At 39.5% G+C, this 17,960-nt stretch overlaps 1 protein-coding gene and 1 long non-coding RNA gene across 12 annotated transcripts in view; one reads left to right on the top strand and one right to left on the bottom strand.

The window, feature by feature from the left end:
- Positions 1-17,921, bottom strand: part of LIN52 (lin-52 DREAM MuvB core complex component) — a 40,204-nt gene extending 22,283 nt beyond the window's left edge. For 2 of the 11 annotated variants that reach the window (XM_085061810.1, XM_085061816.1), the window contains exons 1-5: positions 17,770-17,920; positions 17,613-17,687; positions 17,395-17,432; positions 16,858-16,924; positions 15,764-15,847 (exon numbers count right to left, since the gene is read on the bottom strand). In XM_085061810.1, the coding sequence (XP_084917936.1) occupies positions 15,764-15,847; positions 16,858-16,924; positions 17,395-17,432; positions 17,613-17,687; positions 17,770-17,788 (283 nt within the window). In that variant the 5' untranslated portion in view covers positions 17,789-17,920. The other 9 variants (XR_014852548.1, XM_085061811.1, XM_085061808.1 and 6 more) reach the window with 9 other exon arrangements.
- Positions 5,917-7,492, top strand: LOC146436156 (uncharacterized). Its single transcript, XR_014852549.1, has 3 exons — positions 5,917-6,058; positions 6,184-6,338; positions 7,414-7,492. It is a non-coding gene; the product is annotated as an uncharacterized LOC146436156 (long non-coding RNA).
- Positions 17,922-17,960: the final 39 nt, after the last annotated feature.

Raw genomic sequence — 17,960 nt, forward strand, 5'->3', positions numbered from 1 at the left:
TGAAGTCAAGGATGGCATGAGGAAACGAATCCTGAAAGAAGCATCTATTTACTGACTGAAAAGGTAATCAATAGCTTAATTGTTATTAGTTTGTGTTTTCCACAGATAAGGGTGATTCAGTGTATTTTTCCTACGATGAAAAGTAGTTCTTAGAAGAAGGAAAAAGACACAGAATTTACATGAAAGATTTCTCAATACCTTTCCTGCACCATATAAGGGTTTTCACACTGGCACAAGAGGCAGACACCACAAGATTTTACAACAGACCCAAACATCTAATCAAGTTGTGGCTCTCAACTGCCAGTTTCTCCAGCCCTCTTTGCTTGGAGAACTGCAAATGCTACAAATGAAAATAAAAACCCTCTTCCTTTCCTGAGTCTATCCACGCTTCACCTTTTCCCCCTTCAGCAGTAAATTCACAACAGTGATTTCAAACAAGGGCTTTGCAGAACACACAAGATAGAACTTACCATGGAGCAGGCAAAATAGGACACTGTTTTCTCTGGGAAGCTCACTGAGCATCAAACTTAACGTTATTTTCACTCCCTTAATATGTAAGCTCCTTATTATACAAAACACTGCAGCACTGTCCATAACAGACATCCAACCCATGATGCTCAAAGGTGCTGGAAAATGTAACCTGTAATCATGTTGCAGTTATTTCTAGTGTAGACATGTTATTTCTAGTCTTGTACTTTTCACAGATGTTACTTCTAGTTATTTCTAGTTTTCACTGCTTTTGAAACACAACTGAGTGAAAGCAATGTAGCACTGGCACGTATATGGAAAAAACCCTACAAAACCATAAGATAATAGAATGTACTATTACAACAGAGAACACAACATTACAATCTTTTACTGCCTGACTCATTTTCAATCTAACCATTTTAAAGTCCATTTTAATGCAACCAAGTCTGATATAGATACCCAGTCAAACCAGCATGTTACAGCCTGCCCACCAAGCAGAACTGGAAGTCATAACCCTGTACAACACCCAAAGGGTTTGAAAATAAAAACCAGAAGTATTACATAGGTACTCCTTCCTTTTTAAATGCCACTTGATAGAACTTGATGACAAACACCTATTTGCTGAAAATTACTCTTCATACTTTCACCCGGTCCCGTCTTGTCCTCCATCTTATACATTTATTTCCAATTCTCCTCAAAGAACGCCCATATACATTTCAGGCTACTACAGTAACAAACTGCATGATTATAATAAAGCCTGGGATGATTATTTTCTGGCTTTCTTGCACAGTCAGTGCTAGCAACATCATACTTTTACTGACTTAACAAGGAACGTCACAAACTGCACACCCAAAAATTACTTTCTACGCTACTTAAAAGCTGTAACTTAAGTGACAGACATTTACATGCAGAGTACAACACAGTTCAGAATAAAAATGAGACTCTTTAATTGACACTGGAGAAAATTAGATTCTAATTGCATATGCTATATTTTGCGGATGACAATGAGGCTAGCATTTGCAAAAAAACTGTTATGAGTTCCTTAACGACCATCAGGTTATTAAGACCTTTGTCATACAAGTCATTAGAAATGTGACATTTCCAACAGCAGAGAGCCCTCTAGAGCTACCATGGGATAACAGTTCAGCAACCCTCCAGGAGAAGGGCACCAATGCTGCTTAATGCAACACCTGGGCTCTTCATGGATTCCCCTCCAGCTACTGACCAAACCAAATTTTACCTGGTACAGCAGAACAGAGATCAAACCTCACAGTGAGAAAACAGAAGTCACATTTTAATTTGAAGTATATGAGAGCCAATATTTATTGAATTGCTAGTAAACTTGGAAAGCTTTAAAATGTAGTAACAGGTTTGGGGGATCTTGTGCAAGGACTCAGAGATACTTATTTGTAAAACATGTATTTGTAAAACATCATCAAATACCTGAAAAGCAAAATTTTACACCACAGTGCATATTGACACCAAAATAATTATCACTTTATGAAGTTTAGACAATATGTGGATATATGCCTCATAGCACAAAAAGCTCTCCATATGAAAATGCCCTATCAATGTAAAATAATTTCTATACAGAAAATATATTCTGCTATATTTATTATAAGGTTTACAAGCTTTCATTAAAACAGTTCTCAAAATAACACATAAATGAAATCTACTTAATCAGTTACCGGATGTCTTTCAATTACCTCAACTCTTGTGCTTGTGCTGTAGCAACCAATCAGTCAAAAATAAATTACAAACTGAAAATCTTTACTTACGCAGCATGGAGTTTCCTATTCCCACCTCCTCAATTACAGTAAAAGTTGTAAGATAAATTACATGAAAGTAACTAAACTATATCCTTTAGCTTTACTGTCAAGACTTACAACCGTGAAAAGCAGTAAGCACAACTTTATCTCCTCATTGTGACCAAAAATAGCAAGAATAAACACACCCATTTTCTCAGAACCAAAAGCCATTGAAACATATCATTTTGGGACTGACAACTGAATTACAGCATACCGACTACAGGTTTGGGTACACATTTTAAGTTAACCATTTAAAGTTATGAGCTTAACTTTCTGCATGCTAATTCATCAGACTTAATCATGATATGAGTTTGCAGTGTGCTTAGGGAACAACAGTCTCTTGGACACTTTAAAGAATCCACAAACAGCCTTCAAACATGCTTTCATGGGCAAGTATAAAGTAATGTTTTATTACCAAAATAAATTTCTAAGAGCCAACACTTCACTGGAAGGGGGAGGTGAAGAACAAACTTGCAATGAATATGATGAGAAGAGGTAGTATGTCTGCTCTACTGGCAACAGCATTAAGCATCCCTTTTTGATCTCCAGCTAGAGCTCAAAAAAGCCACAGCAAAACCTTCCTGTATAGACAGAGGCAATTCAAAATATCTCAGCACCCTGACAAATTCATGTTAGGATCCTGAAAGTCAGGAGGACAGTACCCTATTTGGGCTATTTTTATCTCAGGCCCACTGTTATATTCAACAATGCACTTTTAAACAAGAATATTTTCAGAATAAAAATCACTCAGTTTAATGTAAATTGGTTATTTCTCTGCCCTAAACTTCCAAAAACTCCCGGCCATAAAATCCAGTCATATTGGGACACATGGATGTGCTATGTTTTTACAAGATTTTTATTCTATCTTACATTCAGTTTTCAATGCCTAACGAAATGCAAACAGCTGTCATTGTTTCCATGCTATTAATAGCAGCAATCCTTTGATATTCTTAAATAAAGTTAGTCTTCTTTTAGAACCAAGTACAATCTCTGTGCATCAAAAAGACAACACTTAGACATAAAAGGTACATTCAAGAAATCTGTTGTAATGCCTGTGCAGACACCTAGCAGGTCCACACCAAGACTAAGGGGAGCAAGAACACAGTCAGCCTGTGCAGACACCTAGCAGGTCCACACCAAGACTAAGGGGAGCAAGAATACACAGTGATCCTCATTGGAAACATGTCCCAACAGTAACTATATGTGTACACCAAGGGTCAATAGCAGAGTCCTCAGCTCCTTTTCCCTATCTCCTTAAAATGTGTATTTCTGCAGATGTATGGGAACTAGTTATGAAAGTCAAGCAATTAAAAAACATTTCTGAGGTATTCATGGGACTGTACCAGCCACAAGTGCCTGACAGCTCTGCGCGTGTGCAAGTCCCTGGAGAGCCATCACACTTCAATTACTATCACTAACATTAGTCATTATCAGGCTGGCTTCAGTCCCTGGGGAAGGCAGCTTGTGATGACAATATCCAGCCTCTCCTTGTAAAACAATTCATTAGGCAAAGCGGAACAGCTGGGGCAGCCACGTGGCTCTCTGCAGAGTGGCCCCCCCCACCGGGACCTCCAGCCCCTTTTTCCTTTTGGGCAGGGGCAGCCACCACCCCCTTGACAGCTGTAAAAGCCTCTGGGGACACTTCAGGTTTAATCAGTGCTCCTTATACTCAGGGGAAGCATTTGATTGCAAACTTAAACTAATGGCACTCACAAGGTTACAACAATCATCAGATAAGAGGCTTTAGGGAATTTTTATCTTGTTCTAATGCTCACAAGTTAATGAGGCAATAAGAGACAGATACTATCAGACTTGGTCTAGCAACATTATACAGACTGGATGTTCAAAGCTGCATTTACTGCAGATGCAAGAGGTAAGGTGGCAAGTTCACTATTGATCTTACAGAAGACTTCATGCTCAGAACAACTGAAACCACTCAATAAAGTGACAAAATGCTTAGTCAATTCCCGCATAGCTTTGTATGCATCATCACTTGATCCAAAATGGAGAAAACTGAAAAGGAATACAGCAAATGAAACATGTAAATAATCTCTGGCATTAGAATGGATACATACTAATAATTTTTAACCTTTATGCTGCTTGCAAATAGAAATCCTTTTATACATATAATATCTGTAAACAGCTGAAAATAGCCTTGCTTTTCTTAGTTACCCTGCTTGGGTCCCAGGCTAAAGAGCACTTGATACTGGGATCTGTTTTATCATCATATTCTCATTTTACTTCTACTGATGCCCGACACAATATTCTAATGATGCCTTCCTGTGGAATATAATAGCAGCAAGCAGGGGGAAACAACAAACAGCAGCACACAGCAAAGATACTTAACAATAGAGGCTTTATATGCTGTTTTTAAAAATCCATTATTTTTCCAATGCCTTGCAAAAGAAAGTTAACATGTACTCCATATTACAGTTGGGGACATAGGAAGGGGCATGTAAGAAGGCAAATAAATCAACCAAGCAGAAGAGGGGTAGTGCCAGAAACTGAACCAAGTCTCCAAAGTCACCCTCCAGTGTGATTTGTCACTAGGATCAGCTGCTGCTCTGCAAATAGGTCCAGCAGCCCATACTGGAAGAAAATTCTCCCTTCATTCCTGCCAGAAGCTAAAACTTACAGGAAAACATTTCAGACAGAGATAGTACAGGGATAATCTCTCCAATATTTGTAAATACAGAGTAAATGTTCAATTAATGCTGAAGAAGAAGGGAAGTTTTAATTGGATAAAGGCATAGACCGTACAGATTTTTAAATAATAAACAGAGACCAATTGTAAAGATTCAAGAGTCCCTGCTAGAATGACTCCTGAGATTTGTTTGGCATTTTTGTGTTTTTAAACTATAATAGAAAAATGCACATAACCTTATGCTTGATCAAACTTTTCCCCATCCTCAATTCCTCCACTGACAGTAGTCTACAAGTTATCCTGTCAGAATGAGAGTAGCAAAAAATAGGCTTCTGACAGTATAATGTAAGAACATTTTGTTTGTAGTCATGTTTCTTTCTGTGCCAAGCATGCGGAAGGTAGAAATGCTTTAATGTGACAGCACATTCCTTTTACTTTCATGGCTAAAAGCTCTTCACTCAAGCCCCACTGACCCTCTGCTTGTCTCAACAGATGAAGTTGGTTTCAGTGTTCATTTCAGCTGAGACACACAAGAACCTCTGTCTTTGCTGAGGACCATTCTCCCTCCCTGCTTAAAGAGTTATACTGAATGGACTGTATCTCCTTATGCAGAAAAATATGCTCTACAGCCCACATTGCAGACCCATCATCAGTTCTGTCAGTGGAAGTACATGAAAGTCCATTCATCATCCCCAAAAGCCTAAAAGCCATCACTCTGATACAGGAATTCTTAGGTTTCTTGTTCCTAATCAGCTGCTCCCGTAGAGGCAGAGCAGAGTTGCACCTGTCCAAAGCTCATCAGCTGAACCATTTGGTGCTGTGGGAAATGCAGGCTTTGAATGCACTTCTAGTTCTAGAGAGGATCTTAGATCACAGAAACATGGACTCACTGGATAATCAGGGTTACAAGGGTTCAGGAGGTCTCCTGGTCAAAGCAGGGTCGATTATGAGGTTGTACCATAATGCTTAAGGCTTTATCGAGTCAGGTCTGGAAAACCTCCAAGAACAGAGAATGCAAAACTGGTGACTGCACAATGTGTTCCACTACTTGACTGACCAATGCTAATATTCCAGATGTCTTCACAAAGCACAAACTGGTGCTTTGAGTAGTATACCAAAAATCCTGCAAAAGTTAATGGTGATGGATCAGATGAATGATTTCACTGTGTTCAGAGCAGTTTGGTCAATTAGTTTTCAGATTAACCAGATTTCTTCCTCTTCTTCCCCACTATCACTGAAAAGGCTCCCTTCTCTTTAACACAGGAAGTATCTAGATCAACCTTCACTCTATCAACATAAATTCAAAAAGTCTTTTCCAGAAAGGATCAAACTATTGCAGAATTTCTTCCTACTACTGAACAAACTACAGGAGACAGAGAGGACTTTCAGAAGATATATTCTTAGAAACTAATCCCAGGGTATAAAAAATGTTCTGTGGGTTGTTTTTTTTTTATTGGTTTGGTGTTCTTGTTTGCTTATATTTGTTGTCTGGGGTTTCTTTTGGCAGGGGGCACAGGGCAGGTGTTGTTTTTGTCTTGTTTTAATAAAGCAAGTAATACACCCTGGCTGAAGTACCTTTCAGAGGAAACTTTTGTTTTAACAAAATCAGATTCACAAGCTAGGTAGGGGCATATAGAAAAGGTGAGGAGGAGGATGAGAGAAAAGGAAAAAAAAAGACATTTCAATAAATATGAGGTAAAAAGCATCTCATCTACTCAGCTTTTATTTAGATTTTTGCTGTTGCATTGAGCATCACTCACTCCAACAGCAGTTATCTGCCAGCTTTTGGGCCACTTAGCATGTGATCCTTATATATATAGCTTTGGAAACTCAGTTATCATAGCTAGATGGGACACTGTCTACCACGGAAAAAATTCCTCTTTGTACTTCCAACTTCAGGCGCCAGAATTAACCATGCAATGGCAGGTGTCATTTTAGCATTTCTAACACTTGACACCTAACCACATTTTAGAGCTTTCTACACAATCACAGAGTGTATATGGTTTATTATAATCTCCCTTTGGTAAGAGGTGTCCATCAGCTGCATTTGGGAGTCTCAATGCATACTTGATGTCATGGAAATTTGGGGTTTTACAGTCACTTTGGATATTTGAAAATAATTCTGTGGTAAAATAATTACCTTACAGTGACAAAAATTATTAAGTCACAGACAAAAAAATCCAACCCAATTTGTAGAATCTAACAAAAGAAGATTCCACATAGACAAGTATCTACAACAGGCATCCAACAGAAAATAAAAGCCCATAGAAACTGTTGAAGTTTAAATTTCTAACACATTTAGAAATTTTAGAGAATTTTTTTCCTTTTCTTGAACTTCAACAGGACACACCTCCTTCTGCAGCAAGCAGAATCATGCTTGGAGACTATGATGATGTATTAGTACCACAATAGCATCTTTCCCTCAGAGTAAGGGATAGGCAAAGATGCAGAAATTTCTTGAAACTTAAAAAAATATTCATTGTACTTTGCCAGCAGACATAGAACACCCTAAAGATCCATGCAGTATTTTTTCCATATATGACAGTTACCTAGACACAGCATTTGTTTTATGGTAAGAATGCACAATTTATGTGTATGGGTAGAATCACATCTGGTATCACCAGTATACTGTATCTCCCTGATTTTATATTTAAGAACAACCTGAACCTGCCTTTTTTTTTTTTTTTCTGCACAGAGAGAGCAACTCACCTACACACCCATTTATTAAAAAAAACAATAGCAGCCATGGTCTAAACTCCATTTCCATCCTCACCATTGGAACCTAGTCTCCTGGCACGTTAATGCAAATCAAAGTGAACACTTCTCTGACACTGGTAGCAAAGCGTGTTCCTCTCCCAAGAGAGACCTGTAAAACAGGACAGTCACTGACAGCAGTACAATTACTGACACAGATACAGACTTTATGGACATGTTTATCTCTGCTGTAAATCCACACTCTCTCTCCACTCCGATTCATGAGTCATAAAGAAATTGCAGATAATGAAAAAGTTGGAGAAATTTACAGCGTGTCGGAAACCTCAGACAGCCAGAAGAAATTAAAGAGCTGACTGAGGATAAATCACACAGGTACAATTAAAACTTCCTATGCCTCCTTCACTTCCAAACTGGGGCACAAGCCAATGGAGATGATGAAAAGTTGAGGTCATGACTCCTCTGACTGTAATCATTTCTTAACTACCTACATGTCAGAATTAGCCAATTCACAGATCATGTATGAATGGCAATTTCAAGTTGGCATTCTGATGTCTGGCTCTTTCAACAGGAGGTGCCCCAGAAAAATTCTGCCTGTAAATAAGCCACCCAGCAAACAGTACAAGGAGAGGTGATTTCCTTGTCCCTCTGCAGGTGCAGAGTATCTTTTACCACAGCATTGTGCATTAAAATGAAGCAGGAGATCTACAGTGTGGGAGGAGAGTATAAAAAGAATCGGGAGGAAGGCCAAGGTTTCACATGGAAATCATAGCACCTTGGATATTGTGGTGACAGGGCCATATAAACATTTTAACAGACAATTTAAGTGTTCTTTTCACCTCTCTGAAACAATCAAATAAGAACCAAGAATTACTGTGAATGTAAACTGGAAACAGCCTCCATATTTTTCCTACTATGAAAAACTAAACCAACCATTTCAACTGATTGTGAGCTCCTGAAATTCTCTGTCATCATCTCCTAACCCAAAAAGGAACCATCCAAAATGTGACACATTCTCTGGGAGAAGTCTACTAACTCTGCTAAGTAACTCTTCAAGCAAACTGTGTATTACAGAAATCCAGTGTCCAAAGAGCATAATTTTGTTGTCCAGCTATAAAATTCTGCCTTCAAGCATTGAAGTACATGAAGTATATTATTTCACATAAAGTCCTTGCCAAACACAGTACTAAATAACAAAATCAGTGAGAAATATGCTTTCAAGCAAAACTGAAATATGATGAAGATTCACTCAGCAAGGCAGGGAATATAGAAAACTAACCAAGAAAAAAAATAGTTGCTACAAAGAAAATTCTAAGCAGATCAGAAATAACTGAAGCACACACACCTCAAATTGCTTCCTCTTATGCAGGACAGTTCACCTTGCAAGTAAAAAACTGTGTATTTTGTTTAAGAACATAACAAGCACTAGACTTGGCAGACATTCTCTTCTAAGTCCAATGTATTTAGAACAATGTAGGCAATCCAAAACATATTTTCTTCCATCATGTTTCAGATTAATACAGGCACACAAGTGCTAGAAGCACAATACTTCTGGAGATGCCAGCTTTTAACAAAGAAAAAGTGAGTATCCTTCTCACTCATTTGTCAGCAGTCAAGATGGTAAGAACACTGCTGTATATTTCTAATAACTGGCACTGAGGCTGCTGTGGGATGTAGATCCAAATCACATGATTCTCTTTCACTTTCTTTCCTTCTTCCCTCTCCAAAAGGCAGTTCTCCGGCTCCACCGTAACACTTTAGGTAGTCTTATTTCTCCAAGGAAATAGGGAAAGAGTTCATTTTAAAGAGTCTGCTCTTCTACACAGATTCCAAAACCTCATTTTGCCTAGTAAGAAGCTATAAGAGTACAATTCACTTTTCCACGCAATTTCCCGGACTGCAGAGAGAGGACATACAACTTTTACTAAAATGGACCAACAAGAGATTTCAGAAGCTATCTTGAGACATATTAAAACATACTAAAACTTTTACTTACACGTATCTTTTCATATGTTGGTTTCCTACAAATACAAGAACCTGAAACATTTTAGTGCTAACAACTGTACATACACACCAGAAAGTGCACCAGACAACTGTAATGCAGAAGTGAGGACATGTCCACAGATGTAAAGCAAGGCTTCTGAGCTTAAAAAGCCTTTGTGTTGCCAGGATTAAAGAAAAAGTGGTTGTGATCAGAAGATATTTTTATCTGATTGATAAAAGCCTGCTCTGGTACAAAGGCCAGGTGTTTTGCATAGGGCCTAAAAAGGCTGCATGTTTGTGCTACACGGAGACACTCCTAGGAAAGCCAATCCATTACACAAAAGGAAGAAGATGTTTCAGTAAAAGGATACGTTATCTTCCCTCCTTTCCTTATGTTGATTCTAATTCAACAACCTTGTATATACAAAGTTCAAGTGCAGTAACTGTCATGACCTGTCTTGTAGGTTAATAGATAACATAAGTTCAGTCCACCAAAGATGGAGTCCAGTTTAAACATATCCTACCTACGATCAGCATCCAAATGAGGTAAAAAAAGTAAACGCCACCCAAAACTCAATGACAACAGTAGCATGTAAGGATCACTGGCAGAACTAAGGGTGTATGTTCAAAATACACTAGTTAAATCCTGATGAAGAAAAAAGACAGAACTGCTCTGTTCCTCCAAACCTATAAAAAAAGCTGGATTTGCAGGCAAGAGATCACGACAGACAGCATTTATCTGAAATGAAAAAACTGAAGACTACCAATCTAAGGAAAAATAGTGATCTGTACATAGCTTGGAGTTCAGAAGTACTCCTTTATGATTTTCCAGAAATTTCCGAGGCTGCTGAGTCCTGCAGAGGACTACATTTCACAACCAAGGACAGCTTAACTTGGGAGCAAGGTAGTTGTTCCTCATTCATGTGCCCATCCATCTCTTGCTGTCTCTGGAAGAGTCCCTCCATTACAGGGACCCCTCAATGATTTCTGGTAGTGGTTGCTCAACTACCAGGCAGTTTACCCTATTACTAAAATAAATAAAAATATCCATTGCCAAACAAAAGGTCCTTCTAACCCACCACCCTGACTGACATGCCAACAGCAAGCAGCTACAGAAGAGTGTAAAAGCAGGGAGGCACATGGCTATAACTGCTTTCTGCATCTCCAAGGTGTACAAGCCACTGGTGACTTCTCAGCAGTCAGACACCCCTGATGGATTTATGTTCCAATAATTTATCTCATTATTGAGTGAGAAACTCCATGTCCACAAGATCCAGTGGCAATGGGGTCTGACTTTAATGCACAACACAAGCATCTCCTCATGTCTGTCCCAACACACTCTTTTATTTTCTCTGGCTCCTGTACTATGAGAAACAGTGAAGAGTCATTCCCTATTCACACTTTCTCTGTATTAATGTTTTACAGATTTTTTTCACATACTACATCAGCTGTTTCTCTCCAGGCAAAAAAAACCCCTAGTCATTTATTTATTTATTCTTCATATTAAAGAAAACCATCATGGACTGACTGAACCTGGGCTAGCTTCTCCTCTATCAGTGTGATGCTACAAGATGACCAACCTTTTGTTGTTCACCTGCAATCTCCCAGGTCATCGAGGTCTAATTTGTGGGCCCTTGATCAAATAGGTCTTCCACTGCACCTGGTACTTAATTTGCTTGAACATATATGGAAAATAAATCAGCATTACAAAGAAAATGGGAGTATAGTTTCTAGAACCTAGTGAAAGCCAGGGTGCACAAAACCATATGAAACTATAAATAGGGAGACTTGGTTGAGCATGTTTGGGAACTGTCTCATTGCTCTTGAAAGAGTATGAGGATTTGACATTGGATAATACAGCCATTCCTAATTTTGCAGTAAGAACATAACAAACTAGCTTCAACTTCAAATAAAAATTTAATCTAACGCAAGAGATGAGACTAGCAAAAATCACTGACAGGGAGATTATAAATGATATTCATGTCTGTTTGGTCAGCTATCCCACATTTTCTAATATTTAAGGCACACACAGCACCAAGGCACCATTACCTTCACAAAGATACTGGGGCTTAAAAAGAACAGGCTTTGAAGGGAGTCTTGCACTGACAGTATCACTGAAGCTGTACTGGGATGGCATAGCAGCCAGATAACCTCTCTGGCCTCAGTGGGATTTTATAAACATGGCTATGGTACCAGCTATGTATATTTACATTTCAGGATCTCTGAACCAGTATAACAGGTGTTATCTGAAAAATATCAGGTTCACAGAGAAACAACAGCAGTGCCTTCAGAAAGTCCCTAGACAAACACATTCCTAAGTGCTTTTCTCATTTTCCCATCCTACATCTCTGTTACTTTTATACATAAGTTTTTTTTCAAAGTTTGGAAAAAACAAACTTTTAATTTTTTTTGAAGAAAAACATTTTTCTTTATGTATGTAGTTCTCAGATACATCTCTCTGCATACATATATTCCAAAGGATGACAGGGCATATCTTAAATGCATGGACTGGTTGCCAGTTCATGAAATCAATTCCTCTAAAGTCAACTTCGACTCAGATGCTGTAAAAGGTGCAATGGGTCATAGAGTGGAAAAACAGCTTGCAGTCTAAATTTGCAGTTATTTACATTATGTGCTTTGAAACCTACTGCTTGGTGGACCACAAACATTGTCAGGGTCTGTGACGGCGTTACTAAAAAAGAACTATCTCCCCCTTGCTTGCTACATTAGCTGGGGTCTCCTCATTCTGCATTGCTCACTACTCCACTCCAATCAATTGCAAATGAAAAAATTAAGGGACACAGAGGGGAGGAAAAAGGCTCATAACAAGGCATATGCCTATACCTTTTTTTCCCCAAAACTCAGAAATGAGACTCACTGAGTGGCTGCAGCTCACATTCAGAAGTTACTATGCCTCCCAAAGTCACCCTAACAGCATGAACAACTAAAAGTCAGTGCATTCATTGAGCCCACTTCCTTCTCCCTCAAAATACCCACATTAACAGGAACTGTAAAACTGACACAAAACTAGACTTCTAACACTAAAAGTGGTTTCAATATATTCTAACCAATAAAGTAATTCATTAACAGAAGGAAAACAGAAGCTCTAGTGTGAGAAGATTGGACTTAATGATCTTGGAGGTCTTTTCCAGCCCAAATGTTTCTGTGATTCTAAGAACCAAAGCAAAAAGAGAAAAGCAGCTACAAGCAAAAAGGACAAGGTAGAATTTTACAGAGGATACACAAGCTGAGACCTCAGAAGAAGTGCTGAAAAATAATTTATTTTTAAAAGACTTTATTGATACAAGGTCCTGAGCCTGGAAGCTGCTAGAGAACTCCAGAATCACCTTTTAGCAAAGAATAAATACACAAAAGAGACCCAAGGATAGCCTGTCCTTCAAGAGGAAAGTAAAAATTTTTTAAAAAATTAAAAGTTGGTTCATGCTACAAAAATCCTGCTTCATTCAAGGAAAGCTATCCTTTGATGTGAGTTCTGTGCTAAGGGAAAAATATTCTGCAAGGAATATTCTTAGCAAAATCCACCTATTAGCATGCCAGGAAGAAAGCAAAAGAACAAGCTGGAAAGAAAAGCTAAATTATATGTTAACAAATTAATTTGGTTCACAGGAGCCATGGGGCAGTCAACAAACAAACCAGAGTTCCAGAAAGTAAAAGTAACCTTATGGGGAAAAGAAGGGAAGAAGATAGTAGTAGAGAAAGGAAATCTGTGAAAAGCATGCAACCAAAAGAGGAACTGAGAAATCCATGGTCAAAAAGTTAGGGACAGCTGGAATTATAGATAATAAAAATGTGGAATTCAGATAACAGGATTCAACTGTTCCTAGATGAAAGCCATCCAGATGTCCCATGAAGATGGACAAAAGATTCAATACATTCGTTCCAAATCTATCAAGAAAGCCCACTTATATAGACAAAATATTAAGAGTTCATATGAATTCAAAAAACAAAGCATGTAATTCAGTAATTATTAATATATCAAACTATGTCATGTCAAATCAATTATTCAGATTTCAATGTTAATGTTGCAACAGTACCTCAATGAATAAACTTTTCAAAAGGTACCCAGTCCCACAGAACTTTGCCTAATTAATTCTAATATAAAATTGACATAAAGTATTTTGTGAACTGGGTATAACAATAACAGATTTCACATGGTTGCAGTGTCACTCAAGAGACACATTTTTCATGGAGAGCTGCAGGAATCACCCTGCTCCTGCAGAGCATTTTATTAATAACTTGGATGAAAAGAAAAGTCTTTGAAAATATAAAGAATTTGAGGTGGGATCTAGAAGAGAAGAGCTGGAAGGAAAAGTAAGTTGCTAATACAGTGAAGCATAATTGTCTCTCACATTCACTGCTGATGAAACACTTGAAAATACCATAAGAAAAGACAGTGCACATTCTGAAGAGAAAATACGTCACAAAAAACAATCTTGGAATAAACAACTTCATGACTGAAATGTCAGAGCTCTATAAAACGAAAATAAGCAAGACTTCTGCAGGAGGCCTCATGCTGCCATCTAGAGGAGATTGGTCAGCAGCAGGTTTCATCCTGCTTTTCACAGCCAGTTTCAATTAACCAGCCAAGTCAAGAAGGGACTACTAAACTTCAACACACAAAGATATAACCAAATCCAATACCTCCGAGACAAAACCACAAGTCCCTTAACTTTAATGAACAGATCTTTTGGAATCTTTTTCTTATTGTCTCACTTGTCTAAGACAGTAAGAGAAAATAACCTAAAGACAGTATTAGAAAAAAGTCCTGAGCAGCTCTGCTCAAATTCCACAATTAATTTTTGGTTAATATTTTCCTAAGATAAATGTATATTACAACCACAAAATACTCAATGGATTACAGTGTAAAGGAAAACTGACATCAGTGACAAGAAGTTACAAGCATGGAAACCTTTCACAAAGCTTGAAAATTCAAGACTTAAGTTATAACTGTTGAGTCTTTCATACTACAGTTTTCACTCAGTTCGTCTTCTTTACGTATGTACTTGGTCTCAGTAAAAATAAATGGAAACAATGTGCAATATGGAAACAAACACCTCCATAGCTTTATCGCAACTCATGCTCTGCTAAAGTCCATTTATCAGAACAACACTGTCTGACATCAGAGCCTACAACTTAACTGAGAAAGCCAATCATCAGCCAATCTTTGCATTTGACTCAGTTTTACACTGTTATACTTTAACTTCTACTCCACCAAATTCTTTACTCAGTCTTAACAGATGTTAGCACTGAAAGTAAAATAAACTTGAAGTATGTCAAAACAAGCTTAATGATTTGTTATAGAGAATTAATTAGGCTATCCTAGGTTTGCAGTCAGAAAGACTCTAAAGGTTTATTACTAAGTTGTGTTATCCACTGAAAGGAAGGTGAAAGACTTAAAACTTTTGGTGCTTTGTGTAGCCCAAGAGTAATTGCAACCAAGGTCTATGTTAGAGTAAAATTAAACAGAAAAAACACATGTGTCAGTATGTATGGGTAGCATTAAAACCAACTCCACAATACTCTTGAAATCCCCAAAGCTGGATCAACCTGCTAACAAGAGAGTCCTAAATGAAACAATGAAAGCAGCTTCTTCTTCAAAAATTCACAGTAAGCGTTGGCTGTTTGCAATTGGGATGAAAGTCAACTTTATTACTTACTGACATCATCTCCTGCAACATTAAGTGTAGAAAAAAGTAACACTTACAGATGCAGGAAACAGTATGAACACAGAGTGACAGGAGAATCCTACACGCAAGTGCAAGTTTCCCTGTGGAGGCACTGCATGAAATTTGAGAGAAGTACCTCCACAAGTATTCTGAGAAACAGCTTTAGTATCTGAGTGGAAAATTAAGCAAAGCAGCCTAATTTATGCAAGACAACATAATAACTCAGGAACAGAAGTCTATTTGCCACTGGGTAACACCAGACTGACATACAAGCACAGGTTGTTTCTCCTTCCCCCATGCAGGCAGGCTGTAAGTTGGAGATGAACTCATCCTGTTGTGGGAGGTCACTGTCAAATACTTGCCAAATCTGCCAATACGCTTTTCCAGCTACGAATGTACAAGCACATGCCTCAGTGAAAAGATTTGCTATGCAGTCAGTCACATCTGTTTACTGCACTTACATTCATCCAGTCCCAGCTGATAAGCCAGGTTCTGCAGGCCACGAACTTTTTCCATCAGGTTAGCTGTAGTGAGGCTCCCCAGCTCTTAAGAAGAGAGAAAAAGATGAATTTTAACACTGTCTGTAGTCCCCCAGTGACAGCTCACCTGCTTAGTACTTTACAGGGCACTTTAAAACCATACTTCTACCAGGATCTATTTCAGTGAACAGCATATGTTCAAAATTGAAGCTGACTCCACTCCTAATTTTAACACAGTGGGAAAGACAGCCATGGATCTAGTTAATGCTTTAATCTGCCACCATTGCAAAGAATCTGACCCATACTTTGGAAGTTCCCGTGAGTTCACATTGCTACATGAACAAGTTACAAAATAGTTTGCAAGGAAATGAACTAATTTTACATTAATAATTTGAGTTTAAGCCCATTTCTTGCAGCACATCAGACTTAATTCATCTCACTTTTACTTTGTAGCGGTGACATGTCACTGTGACATGATCACATATCACCATCTGGAATTCACAAGAGGTAGAGCATGCTCAAGGATGTTTACTGACAACTAACAACTGCAACATGCAGCAAGAGTACATGCTAGCTAATCCTTCTGTAACTTGCCCATACAGCTTCACCATTGCATTAGAGCTCCTGGATCCATGAGGGCAGACACACATGTAGAGCATCTTGGAACAAGACAATGAACAAGTCTAAGCTAGTCACCAAGTGATCAGCTGAATCCCTCCAAAACATTCATGCTACTTCTCAAAACACAGGAGACATTCATTATTCTTATGCAGTGATTAAAATGACTAATTGAGGTGCCTGAAATATACACATTACACTGTTTGTTTTGAAAAATCAGCCTGCCACTGACATCTAGATAGTCTCTTGGCAATAACTGGTTTAATGAAAAATGTCTATCATTAACAAGATAAAGAGATTCCTGAGTTGAAGATTCTGCAAATATGAAGGCTAGAGATTGAGGACCCAGGGCCATCTCCAGAACACTTAAAGAAAAAATGTCTTAAGCCTCTTGAGTAAGTACTGCATTCCCATCACCTTTGGCAACCTCAATTCCTGCCCAAAATATCCATACTCACCCTTCAACATATCGATATCATCATTTTCTAATTCAGCCATCCACTTGGGAGGAGAACTTGTAATGGGCTGTTTAGAAAAAAAATAAAAGTTCATGTTCTGAAAAGTCCATGTTTAGAATTATACAGTGAAGTATGATCTGTATTGAAAACAGATCAAAAACTGACAGCAAAAATATGAGAGTTCTATGTGCTCCAAAGAGATACTTCTCTGTTTAATCTTGTCTTTTTCTGGATATTTTAGAGTTAAAAACGGCATACTACCATCCACAAGCCAAAAATCAGCACGAAAAATAGGATTTTCTGAAGTCTAAAACGTTTTATTTATTCCAAAGTATAATTCTCATTCACAGTAAGCTGCATAAGGTATAAACACACATATAAAAGGTAAATTAAACCCAAAAGGTTTATTGTAGCATATATTGGAGTTATAAGCGAGATGGGGTTCACAGAACGAACATGCAAAGCCTGCATAAGAACCCGCAGATCCACCATCACACGGAAGGGGGAAACGCGAAGGGCAACGCAGCGCTCACTCACGCTTTTGAAGGAGGCGGCGAACTCGGCAACCCCGGGCACTGGGAAGAGAAAGCGGAGGTTGGCGGGGCCGAGCGCCTCTGCGGGCAGCAGCACCGCCCCGCCCGGCCCCGGCCAGCCCAGCCCGGCCCGTGCAGCTGCCCCAGGGGTCCCGGCCGGGCCGAGCTCTCCCCTCCCCACCCCGTGCTGTCAGACCCGGGCCGCGGGCCCGCCGGACTTACGCTGTTCGGGCCACAGGTCCGGGGAGGCGCGGTCCAGCTTCTCGAAGCTCAGCAGCGAGGCCTCCAGGTCGGCGCCTGCAACAGAGAGGGGGTGAGGGGAGCAGGGGCGGGGAGCGGCGCGGGGCAGCGGCGGTGCCGCCCGGCCCTCCCGCCTCACCGTCCGCGGGAGCCGCCATCGCGCGCGCCTCACGTGACTGCCCGCGGGCGGCGCCGAGCGGGAGCGGAAAACAAGCCCCGCCCCCAGCCGCACGTGCCGCTCCCGCGGTCGCCGCGGGGCGGCGCTGGGCCGGGCCGGGCCGTGGCGCTCGGAGGGCGGCTCGGCTCCCTCCGCCAATCCGCGGCCCGGCA

The sequence above is a fragment of the Lichenostomus cassidix genome, chromosome 5, assembly GCF_008360975.1.
Source record: "Lichenostomus cassidix isolate B80296 chromosome 5, HeHo_3.0, whole genome shotgun sequence".
Classification (NCBI taxonomy): domain Eukaryota; kingdom Metazoa; phylum Chordata; class Aves; order Passeriformes; family Meliphagidae; genus Lichenostomus; species Lichenostomus cassidix.